The sequence below is a fragment of the Elephantulus edwardii genome, unplaced genomic scaffold (genome assembly GCF_000299155.1).
Source record: "Elephantulus edwardii isolate Elephantulus edwardi_28Jun2011 unplaced genomic scaffold, EleEdw1.0 scaffold00316, whole genome shotgun sequence".
NCBI classification, from domain to species: Eukaryota; Metazoa; Chordata; class Mammalia; order Macroscelidea; family Macroscelididae; genus Elephantulus; species Elephantulus edwardii.
In genome coordinates, this window is record NW_006400066.1 from 2,396,598 (window position 1) to 2,413,853 (window position 17,256).

General features: G+C 37.2%; 1 protein-coding gene across 1 annotated transcript in view; it reads left to right on the forward strand.

Annotated features, from left to right (window-relative positions):
- The window catches only part of THOC1 (THO complex 1), a 71,526-nt gene that overhangs the window by 42,575 nt on the left and 11,695 nt on the right, over positions 1-17,256 (forward strand). Inside the window, exons 12-17 of the mRNA XM_006901289.1 lie at positions 11,308-11,408; positions 12,856-12,922; positions 13,115-13,165; positions 13,259-13,329; positions 14,296-14,391; positions 14,929-14,994. Coding sequence (XP_006901351.1) covers positions 11,308-11,408; positions 12,856-12,922; positions 13,115-13,165; positions 13,259-13,329; positions 14,296-14,391; positions 14,929-14,994 — 452 coding nt within the window. The remainder of the gene's footprint in view (positions 1-11,307; positions 11,409-12,855; positions 12,923-13,114; positions 13,166-13,258; positions 13,330-14,295; positions 14,392-14,928; positions 14,995-17,256) is intronic.

Genomic DNA, 17,256 nt, shown 5'->3' on the forward strand with positions numbered 1-17,256 from the left:
GATCTGATACCTTATATCTCAAGCTTTATGCTTGTGTGATTCCAAATTCTTCAGCTGCTGACAATTTCTTATGCTGTGGCCAGTGTCTCTTAAGGTTAGGGATAATGTTTCCCAAGCAAGGGTGATGTGTCCTGTAGATCTGGTATGTAGAGTTGCTTTTCTGATGATTTCAGACTCCACCTTGATCTGGGTTGCTTTTGCCTGTTGGATGGGGAAGCTGAAGTCTCTGCCCACTGGCCCCTCTCTTCCCTTCTAAATTCCTGTTTCACACTGAGCTCTGCCTTCCTTGTGTGCCCCAACGATTTCACCACTAGAGAAGCTCAATATCAGCTATAAAAACTAGGCCAGGTACAGATTGTGGAATAGACCACCAATTAATATGCAAATTCAAGGTGAAGCTAAGAAAAATGAAATAAATCCAAGGGAACCAAAATAAGACCTTGAGTCTATCCCACCTGAATTTCAAAACCATCTCAGGAACAGCTTTGAGGCCTTGAACACCAGTGAGCGAAGACCACATAAGTTGTGGGTGGAGATGAAGAATATCATCCAGGAAGAGTGCAAACGGTCATTACAAAGACTGAGGAAGAAGAAAAGACCAAAACGTATGTCAGAAGAGACTCTGAATATTGCACTAGAACACTGAGAAGCCAAAGCAGAGGGAAGAATTCAAGATATTAAAGAGCTAAACAGAAGATTTCAAAAGACACTGCAGGAAGACAAAGTAAAATATTACAATGAAATGTGCGAGGAACTGGAGTCAGAAAATAAAATGGGCCAAACTTGCTCAGCATTTCTTAAGCTCAAGAACAGAAGAAAAAATTCAAACCTCAAGTTGCTATAATTAAGGATGTTTTGGGCAGAATATTAAATGATACAAGAAGTATTAAAAGAAGATGGAAAGAGTATACAGAGTCACTGTACTGAAAGGAATTGGCAGACACAGAAGACTTTCATGAAACAACATATGAGCAAGAACCTATGGTGATGAAGGAAGAATTCAAGCTGCTTTGAAGAAATTCTCAAAAAATAAGGCCCCAGGAATTAACAGTATACCAATTGACGTATTTCAACTAACAGATGCTGCCCTAGATTTGCTCAGCAAGTTGTGTCAAGAAATCTGGAGGACAACCACTTAGCAAACTGACTGGAAGAGATCAATATTTGCTCCCATTCCAAGGAAAGGTGATCCAACAGAGTGTGGAAATTATCAAACAGTATCACATGCAAGCAAGATTCTGTTGAAGAGTGTCCAAAAACGACTGGAACAGCACATCAACAGAGAACTGCCAGAAGTGCAGGTTGGGTTTTGAAGGGGTTGTGGCACTAGGGATGTTGTAGCTAATGTTAGGTGGATCTTGGCTAAAAGCAGGGAATACCAGAGGAATGTCTGTCTATGTTTCATTGATTATGCAAAGGCATTAGACTGTGTGGATCACAACAAACTGTGGCTAACTCTTGAGAAGAATGGGAATCCCAGAACATTTGATCGTGGTAATTCAAAACCTATACTTGGACCAGGAGGCAGTTGTCAGAATAGAGCAAGGAAACACACTGCATGTTTCAAAATTGGGAAGGGTGTATGCCAGGAATGTGTCCTACCTCCATACCTTCTCAATCTATATGCAGAACAGATTATCCAAGAGGCTGGGCTCTATGAGGAGAAGTGTGGCATCAGGATTAGAGGAAGACTCATCAACAACCTGTGTTATGCAGATGACACAACCCTGCTTGCTGTAAAGGAGGAGGACCTGAAGCGCTTGCTGCAGAAGGTCAAGGACTGCAGCCTTCAATATGGGTTGAGGCTTACTATCAAGAAGACAGAGATTCTCACCCCTGGGCCAATTGGCAGCATCAGAATAAATGATGAAGAGATTGAGATGGTTAACAGTTTTAGTTTGCTTGGCTCCACAGCCAACACTGTTGGCACCAGCAGCCAGGAAATTAAAAGACATACTGTGATGGGGGAATCTGCTGTTAGAGACCTCTCCAAAGTGCTGAAGAACAGTGATGTCATGTAGAAACGAAGGTGCGCCTGATACAAGCCACAGTCTTTGCAATCACTTGTTATGTGTCAGAGAGCTGGACAATGACTAGGGAGGTTAGGAGGAAAATTGATGCCTTTGAACTGTGGTGTTGGAGAAGAGTATTGAATATACTATGGACTGCTATGAAAACGAACAGTTTCATCCTAGAGAGGGTTAAATCAGGCTGCTCCTTGGAGACAAAGATTCTGAAGGTTCGTCTGACATATTCTGGACATGTTGCAAGGAGAGACCAATCCTTGGAGAAGGACGACATGCTTGGGAGGGTGGAGGGACAGCACAGGAGAGGAAGTATGGGATAATTGGGGTAGATGTGTCAGAGACAGTGAGATTGGCACAGGATAGAACAGGGTTTAGGGCTGTTGTACATAGGGTCACTATGAATCGCAGGTGACTCAACAGAACATAACATAATTAACTCCACCCTATCTCCTACCATCCTTACCCCTCTGCTCCGACTATCCCCTCCTTGGATTCTCATATATGTTCTACAACATTGGTCTTATACAGAATTTTCCTTATGGGACTAAGTTCACTCAACATACTGTTCCCTCATAAGTTAAGTAGTGATTTTCAGAATCATTGCTCCTGCATGCTGTGTGGTATTCCATTGTGTGAATGTACCATAATTTCTCAATCTGTTTGATTGGTTGGCCATAAGGGCTGTTTCCATGTTCTTGCGATGGTGAATAACGCATCTCTTTTTTCTCCCCCTATTCTTTTGGGGTTTTTGGTGGTGGTGGTTTTTTGTTTGTTTTAATGTGTGTGCTATTGAATCAGAACTGACTGGCACAGGAGGAGATTGACCCTCCTCCTCCAGTGGAGCATCTTGTGGATTTGAGCTGTGTACCTTTGGGATTGCAGTGCAGCTTCTTGTCCCTAGGCTACCAGAGCTCCCCCCCCCCCTTTTTTTTACTTGTTGCTTGCATCTCTTTTTAACCCATGATTAAATTAAGGACAAGGCTTAAAACTATCTTAATCCAAAAGTTACAAACAATAATGTAAAGGTTTAAACAAAGAGTTTGTGTTTATATTAATTAGGAACACGATATAAAAATTTAGGTTTTTTTTTTTTTTTTTTCATTTTCTTTTACTCAGTAATGTAGGCAAACCTTCTAATGTGTGACTAGCTTTTTAATGTGTAAGGTAGTTTTTTAACTGATGAGAAATCTCCACTCTCTTAAGTGAACAGAAACAGTAATTCATCAGAGACACTGAGCCCCTTAAAAGTATGATTTTCCATTTTCTTAAGGACTTTCAAGTGTATTTACAAAATTGTTTATATATTAATTTTCTTCTCAGAAACCTGATATTTTCTAATTCTTTTGAATAAGACATAAATACTACCTGTACAATATATTACTCTAATGTTTAATGTATTTGCAACAAATGTTTACATCATGACCCTGAAAAAACACAGACTCTGGGCCCAACCTGTATTTCCTACCCAGTTAGAGAAAATGGATACTTTAAAAGCAGTTTGGGCTTGATTTCTTAATTGTCTAAGGGGAGATGTAAAACTTCTACCAGGAGTATACAAGGATTAAGTGATGACTTTGAACAGTTTAGGGAGCTCTGAGGGCATAATGCCCAGAGAGTTGCTCTGCTAACCCAAAGGTGATGCATCTCTGGAGGTTCAGATCTACCAGTAGCTCCATAGAACCAAAACGCACAAATTCCTCCCAGGCAATTTGCAGCCTCAGAAAACCCCCTGGAGCTGTGAACTGGTTTCAACTCAGTGACAATGAGTTTTACAGTTAAAAAGGAAATCCAATGTACTTGAGAGATTATATGGCTTTTTAAAATATATCTGGAGACTTAGAATGGATCATAGCTTAATATAGCAGAAGTTGTATGCCGCCTCATCTCATATGCTCATTTATTAAGAAATAACCGGCATGTGCAGCTAGATGGCAGGATCTCTAGTAGTGTAGTTCATACATGGGCGTTTCTGGCTGTTGAAATCACCAGTGACTGCAGGAAGATAGACAGTCTCCCCTCATTCAGAATGATAGCCTCAGAAACGCACTGGACTGTCGTTAGTCATAATTGACTTGATGGTGGTGACTGTGAGTCCCCCATATGACTCAAGTACATCAAAAAGTCTGGAGCCCCTAGTCCTTAGTCCACACTCCTGACACTCAATTCAAATGAACTTTTGCACTAAAGCATTGTCTGGCTATGTTTTTTGGGCTTTTTTAAAAAAAAAAAAATGAGCCAAGTGTTCAAGTCATGGGGGGGGAAATTACCAAATTCTTCAGTAAGGAGACACCGCTGCTTCTTTTTCACTCCCTCTGCAGCATGCATTGTGAGCTGGGCTGGGTCAGGCTGACTGGATCTGCAAAGGTGTGAGGCTAACTCACATAAAAGATGTAACCCACTGTGGCCATTAACCTCATTGAGGATCTTCCTCTTCCCCCCTCCATTTTACCAAGGTTAATACCTCTTCAGAGACTGGTCCCTTCTATGAGCATGCCCAAGTATGTGAGATGAAGCCTTCATCAATCCTCCTCTGGTTTTTCTTAGTCTTTGTCCAACTTTCACTTTTGAGTGAGTGATTGAAAGTCCCATAGCTTACTTGGTTCAGGCCCACTGCTATTCTCAAAGTGACTCCTTGCACATCAGCACTTGAATGAGGTTCTTGATGGCACATTTGCCCACTGTGTGTCATGTGACTGCTTGAGTGCTGCCTCCTTGAGTTTTGATTGTGAATCCAGACAATATTAGTCTTTATTTGTTAATACCATTGGTCCATTTCTGAGGATATCCCCCCTTATGGCAAGGTATAATTCATACATAGACTGTAGTCTGGTTTTTATTAGTAAATGCTTTAGGTCTTACTCTTTTTCAACAAGCTAAGTTGTGTCATCAGCATACCACAAGTTTTTAATGAATCTTTAGCAAATTCTGATAGCAGTCTTCATATTATACAGTTTTCAGATTATTTGTTGAGTATATAGATTGAATAGATTATGGTGAAAGTATATAACCCTGGTGTATACCTTCTCAGATTTTAATACTGCAGAATTCCCTTTTTCTGTTCAAACAACTTGTACAACTGGTCTATGTACAAGTTCTACATAAGAATAATTACATGTTCTGGATTTCTTATTTGAAGTGCTATCATAATTTGTTAGAATCCACAGAGAACAGATAACATAAAACTATACATACAAGGTCAGATTGTTAGGATGAAAGGAGATACATAAGGGATACTAATGAAAAGAAAGCTAAGTAGTAACAGAAAATAAAATTTAAGATAAAAAGCATAAGTAAATAAAAGTGGACAGTGAGTCACAATAGTAAATTGTTAAATTATATATACTGAACACTATATGCTTCAAATACATTAAGCAACAACTTGTATCCACAGTTCAAAGTAGAAAATTTTTAAGTGGTTCTGCCAAAAACAATGAGCCATGCAGACCAAAAACTAGTGAATATATCAAAGATTTTAATAATAAAAGTTATTTAAGTATTTGTATGGAGTCCTGTACACAGCTTATAGAGGAAATAATTCTTAAGTATACATGAAACAGAAAATTTGGCTCTGTACTAGATCATAAAGGAAATATCTACAGTTTTAAGAACTTCATGTACAGAACATACTGTATAGCTGCAGCATGATTAAATTTGAAGACAACAAGAGTAGTTTTTTAAAAGATAAATAACGTGGAAATAAAACTGCATTTTTCAAGAATTAAAGAAGATACCATCATGAAATTTCCAAATTTGTTATAAAGATTTGTTATGTGTTGTAAATATGCCAGATATGTAGGTGATACATAAAGTGCAATGAAAAGTAAAAATATAAAAAAAAGAAAAGTGAAAATATAGCTTTGAACAATTCATGAAGAAAAAGTGTATTAAATAACATTCAGCTTCAGAATCTAGAAAAAGAATAGACTAAGTCATAAAAGTGTAATAACAAATTACTTAGAACAAAGAAATGAGCTAATGTGCATCAGCAAAACAAATCCTGTTCCCTTGGGAAAAAAAATTGAAATCAAAAGTAGACCTGAGCAGAAAAAGAAAATTTAATAGTGTCAGAAGACAATATTACCAGTCACAGTGGACATACTTGAAAACAAAGTTTCTATAAGTGTGAGCTTATATAATCTGAACAAATTTTGCTAAATTTTTTAAAAATTAAGTATTTCTGGAGAAAATTTTAATTCTACAACTGGATTCACATAGAAATAGCAAACTAATTAGTAACTATTAAAGAGACAGCAGTCAAAATGTAGATAATTATATCATCAGTGGAAATTTTCAGATATTTGAAAATGAAAAAAAGCAAACTAGGTCTTTATATATGCCATTCCCAGAAGCAGATCTGCATTTGTTCACTTGGTGCATTTCAAAATAATACAAACTATATTAAGTTTGAAAGCACAAAAATACATTTGTCTATTATTTACAGATGCCTTCTTAAGGAGTAATAGCATTAAAAATATGCATTAAGAGTTATAAACACCAAACATGTGGTTACCATAATTGAGGGAAGGAAGAGAGTAGGGGTAAGGAGGATGTGGAGGGAACAGCAGCATTTTGTAATACTCTCTTGTAAGCACATGGAACAAGTAAAATTGCTCAGTGAGATGTAATATGTATGTAATTGTGTTAAATGTACATGTTGAGGGGAACATTTTAAATATGTAATCGTTTATAACTCAATTTTATCTTCGCTTCTTTGTTAATGAGGACAAATAAAATTTTAATTAAGAGTGCTCTGAGAATGATTTAGTAAGTAAGGAATTGTACTACCAACACAAAGACAGGAGGTTCAAATCTACCATTTGCTCCATGGGAGAAAGATGAATAATGTCCTCCTATACGATTTACAATACCTGAAAACTCACTGGACAGTCATCTTGGTAGCTGTGAGTCCGTTCCAGCTCACAGGCAATAATTTGAATAGAGTAGATAATTTTAAGTATTTTATGTTAAAGAGACAGAAATGGATGATTTGGACAGAAATAGTCTTTAAATGTACAGTTGATTTTTAAAAAGACACATAACGGTGTTTAAAAAGCATGAGCCCATTTTAGGCTAGGCCCACATGTGCAACAAAGACCCTTTGTTCAACGTGTCCTACCTATTATATGATGTAACTGGTACAATTTTTAAGATAACCAAAGGAAAGTAGAATTAGAAAATACAGTATTAGCATCAAGAATATATTTGAGTGTGTTGTTTTAGTCTCAGCTCTGTCACTAAAAAAATCACCTTTGCCACTAAAAAAAAATCACCTTTGCAAAGTAAAATCTCCAGACCTTCTTCCTTAAGTATAAATGAAGCCTTTAGCTTCATTAATCACAGTAGGGTAGTCCTTCCCCATCTTTTTTAGCTTTTCAATCCATTGTTTTGTTTTGTTTTTTGCATGAGATTCCCATTCTTTTTTTTATTAAATTTTATTAATTTTAATGAACATTTACAGAGATTTTGGGTTTCCATTCATTCATTGTTGCATTATTTTTCTCTAACCTCCCGCCCAGTTCGTTCCTCTTTTTTTCCCCCCTTGAAAGTCTGCTTTAATTGTCCCATTGCCACAGTGCTTGTCAAAGCCAGTTCTGATTAATCTCCTTTGTCAGTGTGTCCTTTGCCATTCCCTATCACTCCTCCCTGTGAGAGACTTCACCCCATTGTTTTTATATAAGAAAAATTGTCATTCACTATAAAAAATTATAAATGGCCCAAGTTGATGAGGATTTAGTAAAGAACCCGCCACTTTAAATGACCTCATTTCTTCAGGCCTAATTTTTGTCTACACTGCATACATACTGAATTACTTGAACTTCTTTGAGCCATTCTCCTCCTTGAATCTTTGTATCTCCTGCTTCTCTGTTTTTCCACTTACTCCAACTCTAAGTTTGTTTCTATTGTTTGTTGTTCAAAGTGTTCCTTGGAGACAAAGATAGTGAAGCTTTATCTCACATACTTTGGACATGTTGCTAGTACAGGCTATTCCTTGGAGGTAGACAATATGCTTGGAAAAGTGGACCCTCAGCCAAGTGGATTAACACAGTGACTGTAGCAATGAGTTCAAATGTGCCAGAGATTAAAAGGATGGAACAGGATAGGATAGGGTTCAAGTCTGCTGCTAGGGTCACTGTGAATCATACATGACTTGATAGCACCTAACAACCATGTCCAGGTAGCTTTCCTAGAATTGCTTAGGCAAATGGTTGGGTGAATGAAAGGTGGTACCTCTTGATGAATTATCAAACACTGGAAAACATTTTTGTGAAGAAAACTATTACATTTCAGTTAAGCATTCTAATAGAGATGTGTACTATCTAGTTAAGTGTACAGATCAAGAGTTTAGGAATGAAATACAGATTAGAAATATAGTGGAGATCATCCAGTGAAGAAAGTGTGTAAAAGGAGAAAACATCAGGCCAAATTTTGAGAAAAAAGCCAACTGTTACAAGAGAAATACATAGGGAGGAGAGAAGATGACTAAAGAGTAGCTGGTGAAATTGGAGAAAACTAGAAAAGTGACCTCATGGAAGCATCTGGTAAGGTGTGCACCATAAAAAGAATGTTCGCTGAACCTAACAAAAAGGAAATCAGTAATGATCATGACAGGAAGACTTTCATTGGATTGGTGAACAAGAAAGCTGAACTGTATCAAATTGAGGGTTGAACCAGAAATTTAATATAGCCGAGCCTTTAAAGACACTTGAGTGATACAGGGAAGATAAGATGAAGATGTGGATTTCCTCAGAGGATAGTTAGTGCTCATGGGAATGAACTTGGCAAGAAGAGTTTGAAGAAAGGGTGAGTTAACTGATGAAGCTATCTCAATGGAAAGGTTGCCCTCCAATGTGACAAAGAAATGAACAAACCAAGGATAGATCCAGCTGGTAGGATGTTTTGGGACCAAGAAATTAAAATACTTCCAGTGTAATTAATGTCTTCCTCAGTGAAGGAAGAGGTCATTATGTACTTAGAGGGAGGAAGTCTGACATAGCTGCCATAGGGAAGTGAGAATATCCTTGAAAATAGACCATTGTTTAGAGTCAGGAAAGATCATTTCGTTATCACGGTGGTTCCATCTGTAGAGTTGTGTAAATTGCTGTTTATCTAAGTTACTCCACCTGCAGCATAGACTGGAGGCTCTGTGTGCTGGTGTGGGAAAGGTGAACAGTAACTGAGCCAGTGTTGGAGTTTTGCCTGGTAGATTTGACTTGAGTATGGGATGAGGAAACCGGCAGTAAAATGGTGGAAGTGATGGCCCACAAGTCAAACCAAATCTTCCCTTGTTTTAAGTCTATTTGTTTTTGCTTTTACGACCTGTGACTTAAAAGACAGTCCTTATATGTATAAATGGTTCTTTGTACCTACATAAGAGCATTGGTTTTGCTCTTGACCCACAAAGCCTAAAATATTGACTACTTGTCCTTTTATGAAATCATTTGCTTATATAGACTAAAAAGGATTATAGTATTGACAGCATTGGACTAATAAGCCAGAAGTTACATGTTTGAGAGGCTTGTGATCTCAAGAAGTCCAGATATTCAGTGTGTTATTAGGAACTGAGTAACAGCTGTAGAAGTGTAGGAGGTTGTAGTAAGAGAGAAATTAAAATTTTGAATTTTTACTTAATTAAGGGAGCTCTGGTGTCACTGTTGATAGGGAGCTTATATCTCAGGCAGTTGGAATCCACCTACTACTCCAGGAGTGAAAGATCGAAAATCTCCTCCCATATAATTTGTAGCCTCCTGAAAACCTGCTGCAGGGTCAGCGGTGCGTGAGTTCTGACTTGAGGGCAATGAATTTGAGTTTTCTGAGTGAATTAAGATTTGAATAAAAAATTTTAATGCTTGAGCAATTTTGAGTGATAACAGCATCTAGTTGGTAGCCAGGAAAGGGTTGTTTTTGTGTACCATTGAGTCAGAACCGGCTCATAGCTGACCCTCCAGTGGGTTTTCAGGGGGAGTAAATTTCATGGGAGGAGATTGTCCATCTTGTGGAGCATCTCTTGGATTCTGACTGTATGCCTTTGGGTTGGCAGTGCAACTCCTTACTGGTAGACCATCAGAGCTTCGGGGAAGAGTGGCAGTGGTGGTTATTTGTTATTATTGTTACTATGTCCTATGAGTCTTCTATAACTCAGCGGTCCTGTCCTGAGCCAGTTTCACAATATCCAACACAGCTGCCCCCATTACAACAGTTACTGTTGGAACTCCATCTCATCAGGATATTCCGCTCCTGAGCTGACCATCCACCCTTCCAAGCATAACCTTGTTGAATGGTAGCCATGGCCAAAGTAGAGGAGTTACAAAGGTCATTAGAGCTGAAGTCAAGGAGTAGAGAGCTCAGTGGATTCAGTAAAGTCCCAGGCAAAGAGAATTTAAAAGATGTTAGAAATTTGTTTTCATAGCCAGCAGTGTCAAAAAAGTTGCTAGTGAAAAAACTACTAGAAAATGTTAAGCTGTGTTATCAAGCATATTCTTATTTCAGGAAACACAGCCTAAGACACTTGGAACATTGCCATGGACCCAGCCCCAGGGCTCCCAGGTATCTAGCTGATTATTCATTACAAGAAGGCAGCTTCCCAAGAGGCTTGGTCTCAAAGGCAGAACCAGCTTGAGTTGGTTAATATAGCCTCAGACTTGCCTCATCACTGGAAGTTACTCCAACAGGTCGCAGAGAAGGCAGAGTTGATGGGGAACAAAATCCTTGTAAATAACCTTCCGATCTAGTCCCCTTTAGTTCAGATACCTTAATAATAAGGGTTTTTCCAGTTTTTCTTAACCTCTAAAAAGAAGTCTAGTTCAGATTATTCTTTATATTTACGGATAATCCTTTCTATTTGTTCCCGAGCACCAGTTCTATTGCAGAGCACTTTGTAAGGCTGCAAAAATGAGTCCCACCCCTCGATACTCTGGTGTTTCTTTCCAGGTGAACTTCTGGTTAGACATTCTTTCTTTATATGTAGAGAAGTAAAGACTATATTCCTCTGACTTTATTTCTGCCATGTTTTTTCCATGAAATCAATACTTAAGATAGCATGCTGGTATCTACCTGCATAAATTTCTAATGGCATAAAATGGTCAAAAAAATGGCCCTGATGCCTCTCCCGCTCAGACTGTGGGTTCGTGCAGCAGTGCTTTGCATATGCTCTCACCAAATGTTTTTTTTTTTCAATTGAATTGGAATCATCCATTTCTGTAGCAGCACAAACTATATGTACAGGAAAAAACACCCTGATTTTAATATGTCTTCCCTCTGTGTGTATTTGTTTTTTGAGTAGCTGATGGATTTACAGCTGAGTGACAGTAACTTTCGTCGACACATCCTGTTGCAGTATCTCATTTTATTCCAATATCTCAAGGGACAGGTCAAATTCAAAAGGTAAGTTACTATGGGTAGTAAATGATTGGTAACAGTAGCAGTGAGGACTTCCTTATTGTATGTTACGTGTTGAGTTCAATAGGTGAAAAAGGCTACATCTCTTTAAATACTTAATTAGCAGCAGGCATTGCTAACTGGGGACTAATAGATGTGCAGCTGAGTTTCTATTTGGTAATCACACCACCTAGTCAGGGTCATACTGCTGACTCTCTCCACCTACAGCACAGGATCCTCTTGTTCCCCAGTAGTGAAGAAGATGGCATTGCCGTGAGGCATTATGGACATGGTAGTTGGTTGGGTTTTTTTTGTTGTTATTGTTTTGTTTTTTTAATTTATTTTTATTATTTTTTGTGTGTACCGTCAAATCGGATCTGACTGGTACAGGAGGAGAATGCCCCTCCTTCTCCAGCAGAGCATCTGGTGGATTCGAACCACCTAACTCTGGGATTGCAGTGCAGCTTCTTGCCACTAGGCCACCAGAGCTCCCTTGGACATGGTAGTTGTATAAAAGACATGGCTTTACTACCTGCTGGTTTTACATTCCAGTTTTATCACTCATTACCTGTAGTTCAATTCTTTAGACTTGTAATTTTATAACATGCTATAAGCACTCAAACATTTTATTTTGTAAATTAGGTAAAATATATTAGAAAAGGTCAGAGACTTTCAGCTGGGACCTAGGTTTGAGTTCAGTCATTATGGCCTTGGGCAAATCATTAAACCAGTTTTAAATTTGACCATCTGTCTGTTCTGAATGAAATGAAAACTGCATGTGAAGTGGTCAAATTCTGGTGGATAGTGACTTGTTAATATTCAGTACCTAGTGCTAATATAAGTACTTAGTGCAGGCGAGTTTAATTAATGGCTGCTGTGGAGCAGTTCCACTCTCTGGAGCAGTTGTCACTCGTGGGTCACCATGGGTCAGAATCCACCTGATAGTAAGAGATTTCGTTTGGGGATTTTATTAACTGTTTCATTCTGCATGTAGCCTTTACTAGAGTTTTTGGTGGTTTGGTTTTTTTTTTACTGTAGGCTAAAGGAGATTTAAAGGACTGTAGCCTTCCCTGTCTAGGATTTGTATATTTGATATATAGGAATATGGTGATAATTGTCTCAGGCTATTAATATCACATTATATTTTAGGAAACACTTAATGTTCCGTGTCTAATGAGATTAACTAACTAAATGTTCTGTTCTCCCTTACACCCTTTCATTTTTCATCTCTAACACTCTTAAGGATGCAGTCCAAGAATCTTATAATCCTCTCATATGTGACTGTTGTTGTCTTGGTAATTTTGGGCACTATTTACAATATGACTCACTTAACCTTGTGGTTTTTGGATTTTTTTTTTTACCTTGTGTTTCTTAAGGCTTTATGTGAACCTTAAAATTCAGTGACTTTGTGTCACTCTAACTCAAGCTTGCTTTTATATTGTTTCTTTCCTAGTTCAAACTATGTCTTAACTGATGAGCAGTCACTTTGGATTGAAGATACTACAAAATCAGTCTACCAAGTAAGTTCAACATGCGACAACACATGATTGAAAAAAATGGAAATTTAGAATTTTCTTTGTTTCAGCCCAAATAGGAAAATAAGGAAAGTTAAGCTCAGGTACAAGACCACAGACACATCTTGGTTCTCTGCCTACAATCCACTCCTATGATGCAGAAAGTTGTTGAAAGCTTATGATTCTTTCTAATCACAGCTACTATCTGAAAACCCTCCCGATGGAGAAAGATTTTCAAAGATGGTAGAGGTAGGTGTTTTATATTTATATATTCTTATTAGCACTAAGTAGAATTTCAGGTATTTTTGTTATGCAAATGGCATTTTTGTTTGTTTCTCCCAGCACATATTAAACACTGAAGAAAACTGGAATTCATGGAAAAATGAAGGTTGCCCCAGTTTTGTGAAAGAAAGGTAAATGCATAGTCATCACAAGAAGTATGAGGAAGGCATTTCAAAATAGGACATAATTTCACACTACACCTTGGTAAACTGATCTGTCTTTAATATTTGAAAAAATCATACATATCCACTCCTCGTATAGTATTTTATCTTACACTCAGTGACTGCTTTGTCACAATATGAAACTTTTCTTCTTTACCCATGATCAGTTCCAACACACAGCAGCCCTGTAGGATAGAACAAAACTGCCATCTAGGGTTTCCAAGACTCATCTTTATCTCCCGCATAGTGGCTGGTAGGTTGGTAGGTTTTGATCATTAGCTTTTCTAATATTTTAACCACTGTGCCACAAGGACTGCTGCTTACTCTCTTTATGGAGAAAACAGTAACAAAATTTTGTTTTACAGGAATCACTCTTCCATCTGCTATCTATCTGTAAAATACGAGGTGTTTTCTATTTATTAATTTTTACTCAAGTCTTCCTCCCTCCTCATCCTGGGTAACCATCCAGAATTAATTCTATGTGTAAACTTTTCCTTAGGCTTTTATATTAATGGCCTTTAACACAATAATTGTTTTGTGACTGACTTATTTTCCTTAGCATACTGTCCTCTGGATGCATTGATGTTATTCAGTGTTATAAGAAAGGAGAAGGCAGTATGTTTTAATTATAATTGTATTAATATTTAATTAATGTTATAATAATATGTTAAATATACACATTAAAAAGGATGACAGGAAAGGCAATGTACAATAAAGGGATAAATGTGATAAAACTAAATGTGTATACGTCTTACAACTCTGCTTCTGGGAGAGAGGTCCATCTTTAAGATATCTTTTTCCTAATAAACTTTTTTCTGTCACTTTTATTTTTTTAAAAAAAGTATGAATAACTGCATGATAAATTAGTATGCTTTGTAAACTTTCACTCAAATCACAATTGAAAAAAATGAGATAAGTTTATTTTGTTTACCACAGAACATCTGATTCCAAGCCTACACGCGTTGTACGGAAGAGAGCAGCACCAGAGGACTTCCTGGGGAAAGGACCCAACAAAAAAATTCTGATGGGAAAGTAGGTTAATTTGGTGGCTTATGTAACTGGTTATTTTGATAATTTGACATTGTTACTATAATTATGACCCTTCTAGTTTTTCTCATCCAGACATATTTAAGAATTTGTGTCTCATACACACATAGGTATCTAAAGCAGACTATACCTTGACAGTGTGTGTTGTGTGTTTTGTGGTTTCATGCATCTAGTTACAAATCTTAATTTTTGTCCCCTGTATCCTACATTCGTGGCTCCGTGTTTTGTCTTTTTTCTGTGCCATGGACAACAGAATCTACTGTTTAAGGTGATCTAACCCACTTGTGTGTAGGAGCAAAGTGCCATGAATCTTGAGTCCTCTCACTTTCTAGTTTACTGTTCTTTGCCTCTGAAAGAGCTTGAATATTTTTAATAATTGAATACCAAAAATTATAAAGGAGAAAAAGAAAATTCATGCCATCACCACCCTAAATTCATTGTTTATATTGTTTTTCTGTCTAGTTTAAAGGTATATGATGATAATAGCTGTAATATTTATTTCCTTATTTCTTTGTTTTATAGTGAGGAGCTAACAAGGCTTTGGAATCTCTGTCCTGATAATATGGAAGCATGTAAATCAGAAACAAGGCAAGTTTAAAATACAACCAATACATAATGTTCATTTTTTCAAAAGAAGAAGTGGAGTAGAATGGAGCCCCTGAGTCATGAACACAGAAGTTATTGTACCTGACTTGTGGCACAATGTGGTTTGGTTTCATCCTATTATTTACCCTGAGGTGCTAAAATGAAATCATTTTAGAAATCACAAGAATATAAAGGGTTTGGAATAGAATAAGGAACTAAAAATAAACTAGCAATCATATGAACTTATCTTCTGGTAGCTTATAGTTGGGAAACAGCACAGTTGATTCCCAGTTCCTGGAAGCAGGAACTTGAGCTTTACAGAAGCCACAGAAGGATGAAGGTCAGGCCTAAGAACTGCATACAGCCATAACAAATTTTCCCCTGAATGAAGCTGAGATCTTGAGGTACCACATTATCCATCGAAGAAGGGTAGACTTGGAGGAAAAATAAAATATGCTGACTGGCACAAGCAATTGAGGAAGCTAATATATTTCTGCTTGGTTCTAGATAGAAATGAAAAAAGTTTTCTCTAAGAAATGATAACCAAAAGTCTGCTGTCATACAAGGATTCATACTATTAGCACAGTCAAGAAACCCTCAAGCTAAGATGTTGTTAGACTCCATTCAGTTGGCTCCAACTCAGGATGCCCTTATGCACAAAGAGATTGGACCACTGTGACCAGAGTTTTCATTGGCTGGTTTTTGGAAGTAGCTCACCAGGCCTTTTCCCCAAAATATAATACTAATTTTTGTGAATTGGAAAAATCTATTTACATTGATTATCATTTTATAGTTCAATTTTTATTTTTTTCCCCATTGTTGTACAATTTCTCCACCATCCCCCCCAGTCCACTTTACTATGCAGCTCTTATTCTGGACATGTTGTCATGCAAATATATTTATATATATATATTTATTTATATATATATAGTTATAGTTATATATATAGTTATAAATTAATATATAGAGAGTTATAAATATATATTATAAATACATATAAACATATATTCCATCTAAATATATATATATGTTATTTAAAAGAAACAACAGCTATAAAAGATACAGAGGAACTAAAAGGATAAAAGATACACCACAGTTGTATTGATATCAGATGACTCTTTAAAGGCAAAAAGCTTTAACAAAAGACAGTCACTGCATAGAGATAAAGGAAGGATATCCATCAAAATATATGAAAGATTTCATCTTTAGTTCCCAAAACAGTCTCAAAAAGTTGACAAAATTAGGATGAGAATTGACCAATCCACAATCTGACAGAATTTTAAAAAGTGTTCTCAGTGTTTAATAATAAACATTAGGAAAAAAATGTTAAAATTTGAACAAACTTGATGTAATAGAGACCGCAATTCATTAAGTTATACAACAGATGTAGAGACTTGAAAATCCTTCTAAAAATTGAAAACAACAAATGCTGGTGAGGTTATGGAGAAACTGGAACCCTTATTCACTGTTGGTAGGAATGTAAAATGGTGCGACCACTATGGAAGGCAATATGGCACTTTCTCAAAAAGTTGGAAATAGAAATACCATTTGACCCAGCAATTCCACTACTGCAAATATATCCCAAATAAACTATAACCGCCACCCAAGCAGATATGTGCACACCCATGTTTATCGTGGCTTTGTTCATAGTAGCAAAGGGTTGGAAACAACCTAAGTGCCCATCAGCAAATGAATGGATAGAGAAGCTCTGGTATTTTCACACAATGGAATACTACGCTGCATTGAAAAACAAGGAACTCATGAAATATACAAAATGGGTGACCCTGGAGGACATTATACTGAGTAAAATACCTCAGTCACAAAAGGACAGATACTGCATAGTGCCACTGTTGTAAAACAGGACTAACATTTGGAAGGGGAGCTCTGGTGGCCTAGTGGCAAGAAATAGCAACTACAATCCCAGAGGTGCATGGTTTGAATCCACCAGATGCTCTGCCAGGGAAGGAGGGACAATCTACTCCTGTACCAGTCAGATCTGATTTGACGGTACACTCACACACACAAAAAAGTAATAAAATTAAAAAAAAAAATTTAAAATAAAGAAATGCTGAATGAGTTCTTCTGCCCTTTTGATTTTCCAACTCTAGCTCCTCGCACATTTCATTGTAATATTTTGCTTTGTCATTCCGAGCTGCCTTTTGGAATCTTCTGTTCAGCTCTTTAGTGTCTTGAATTCTTCCTTATGCTTTGGCTTCTCTACGCTCCAGTGCAATCTTCAGAGTTTCTTCTGACATCCATTTTGGT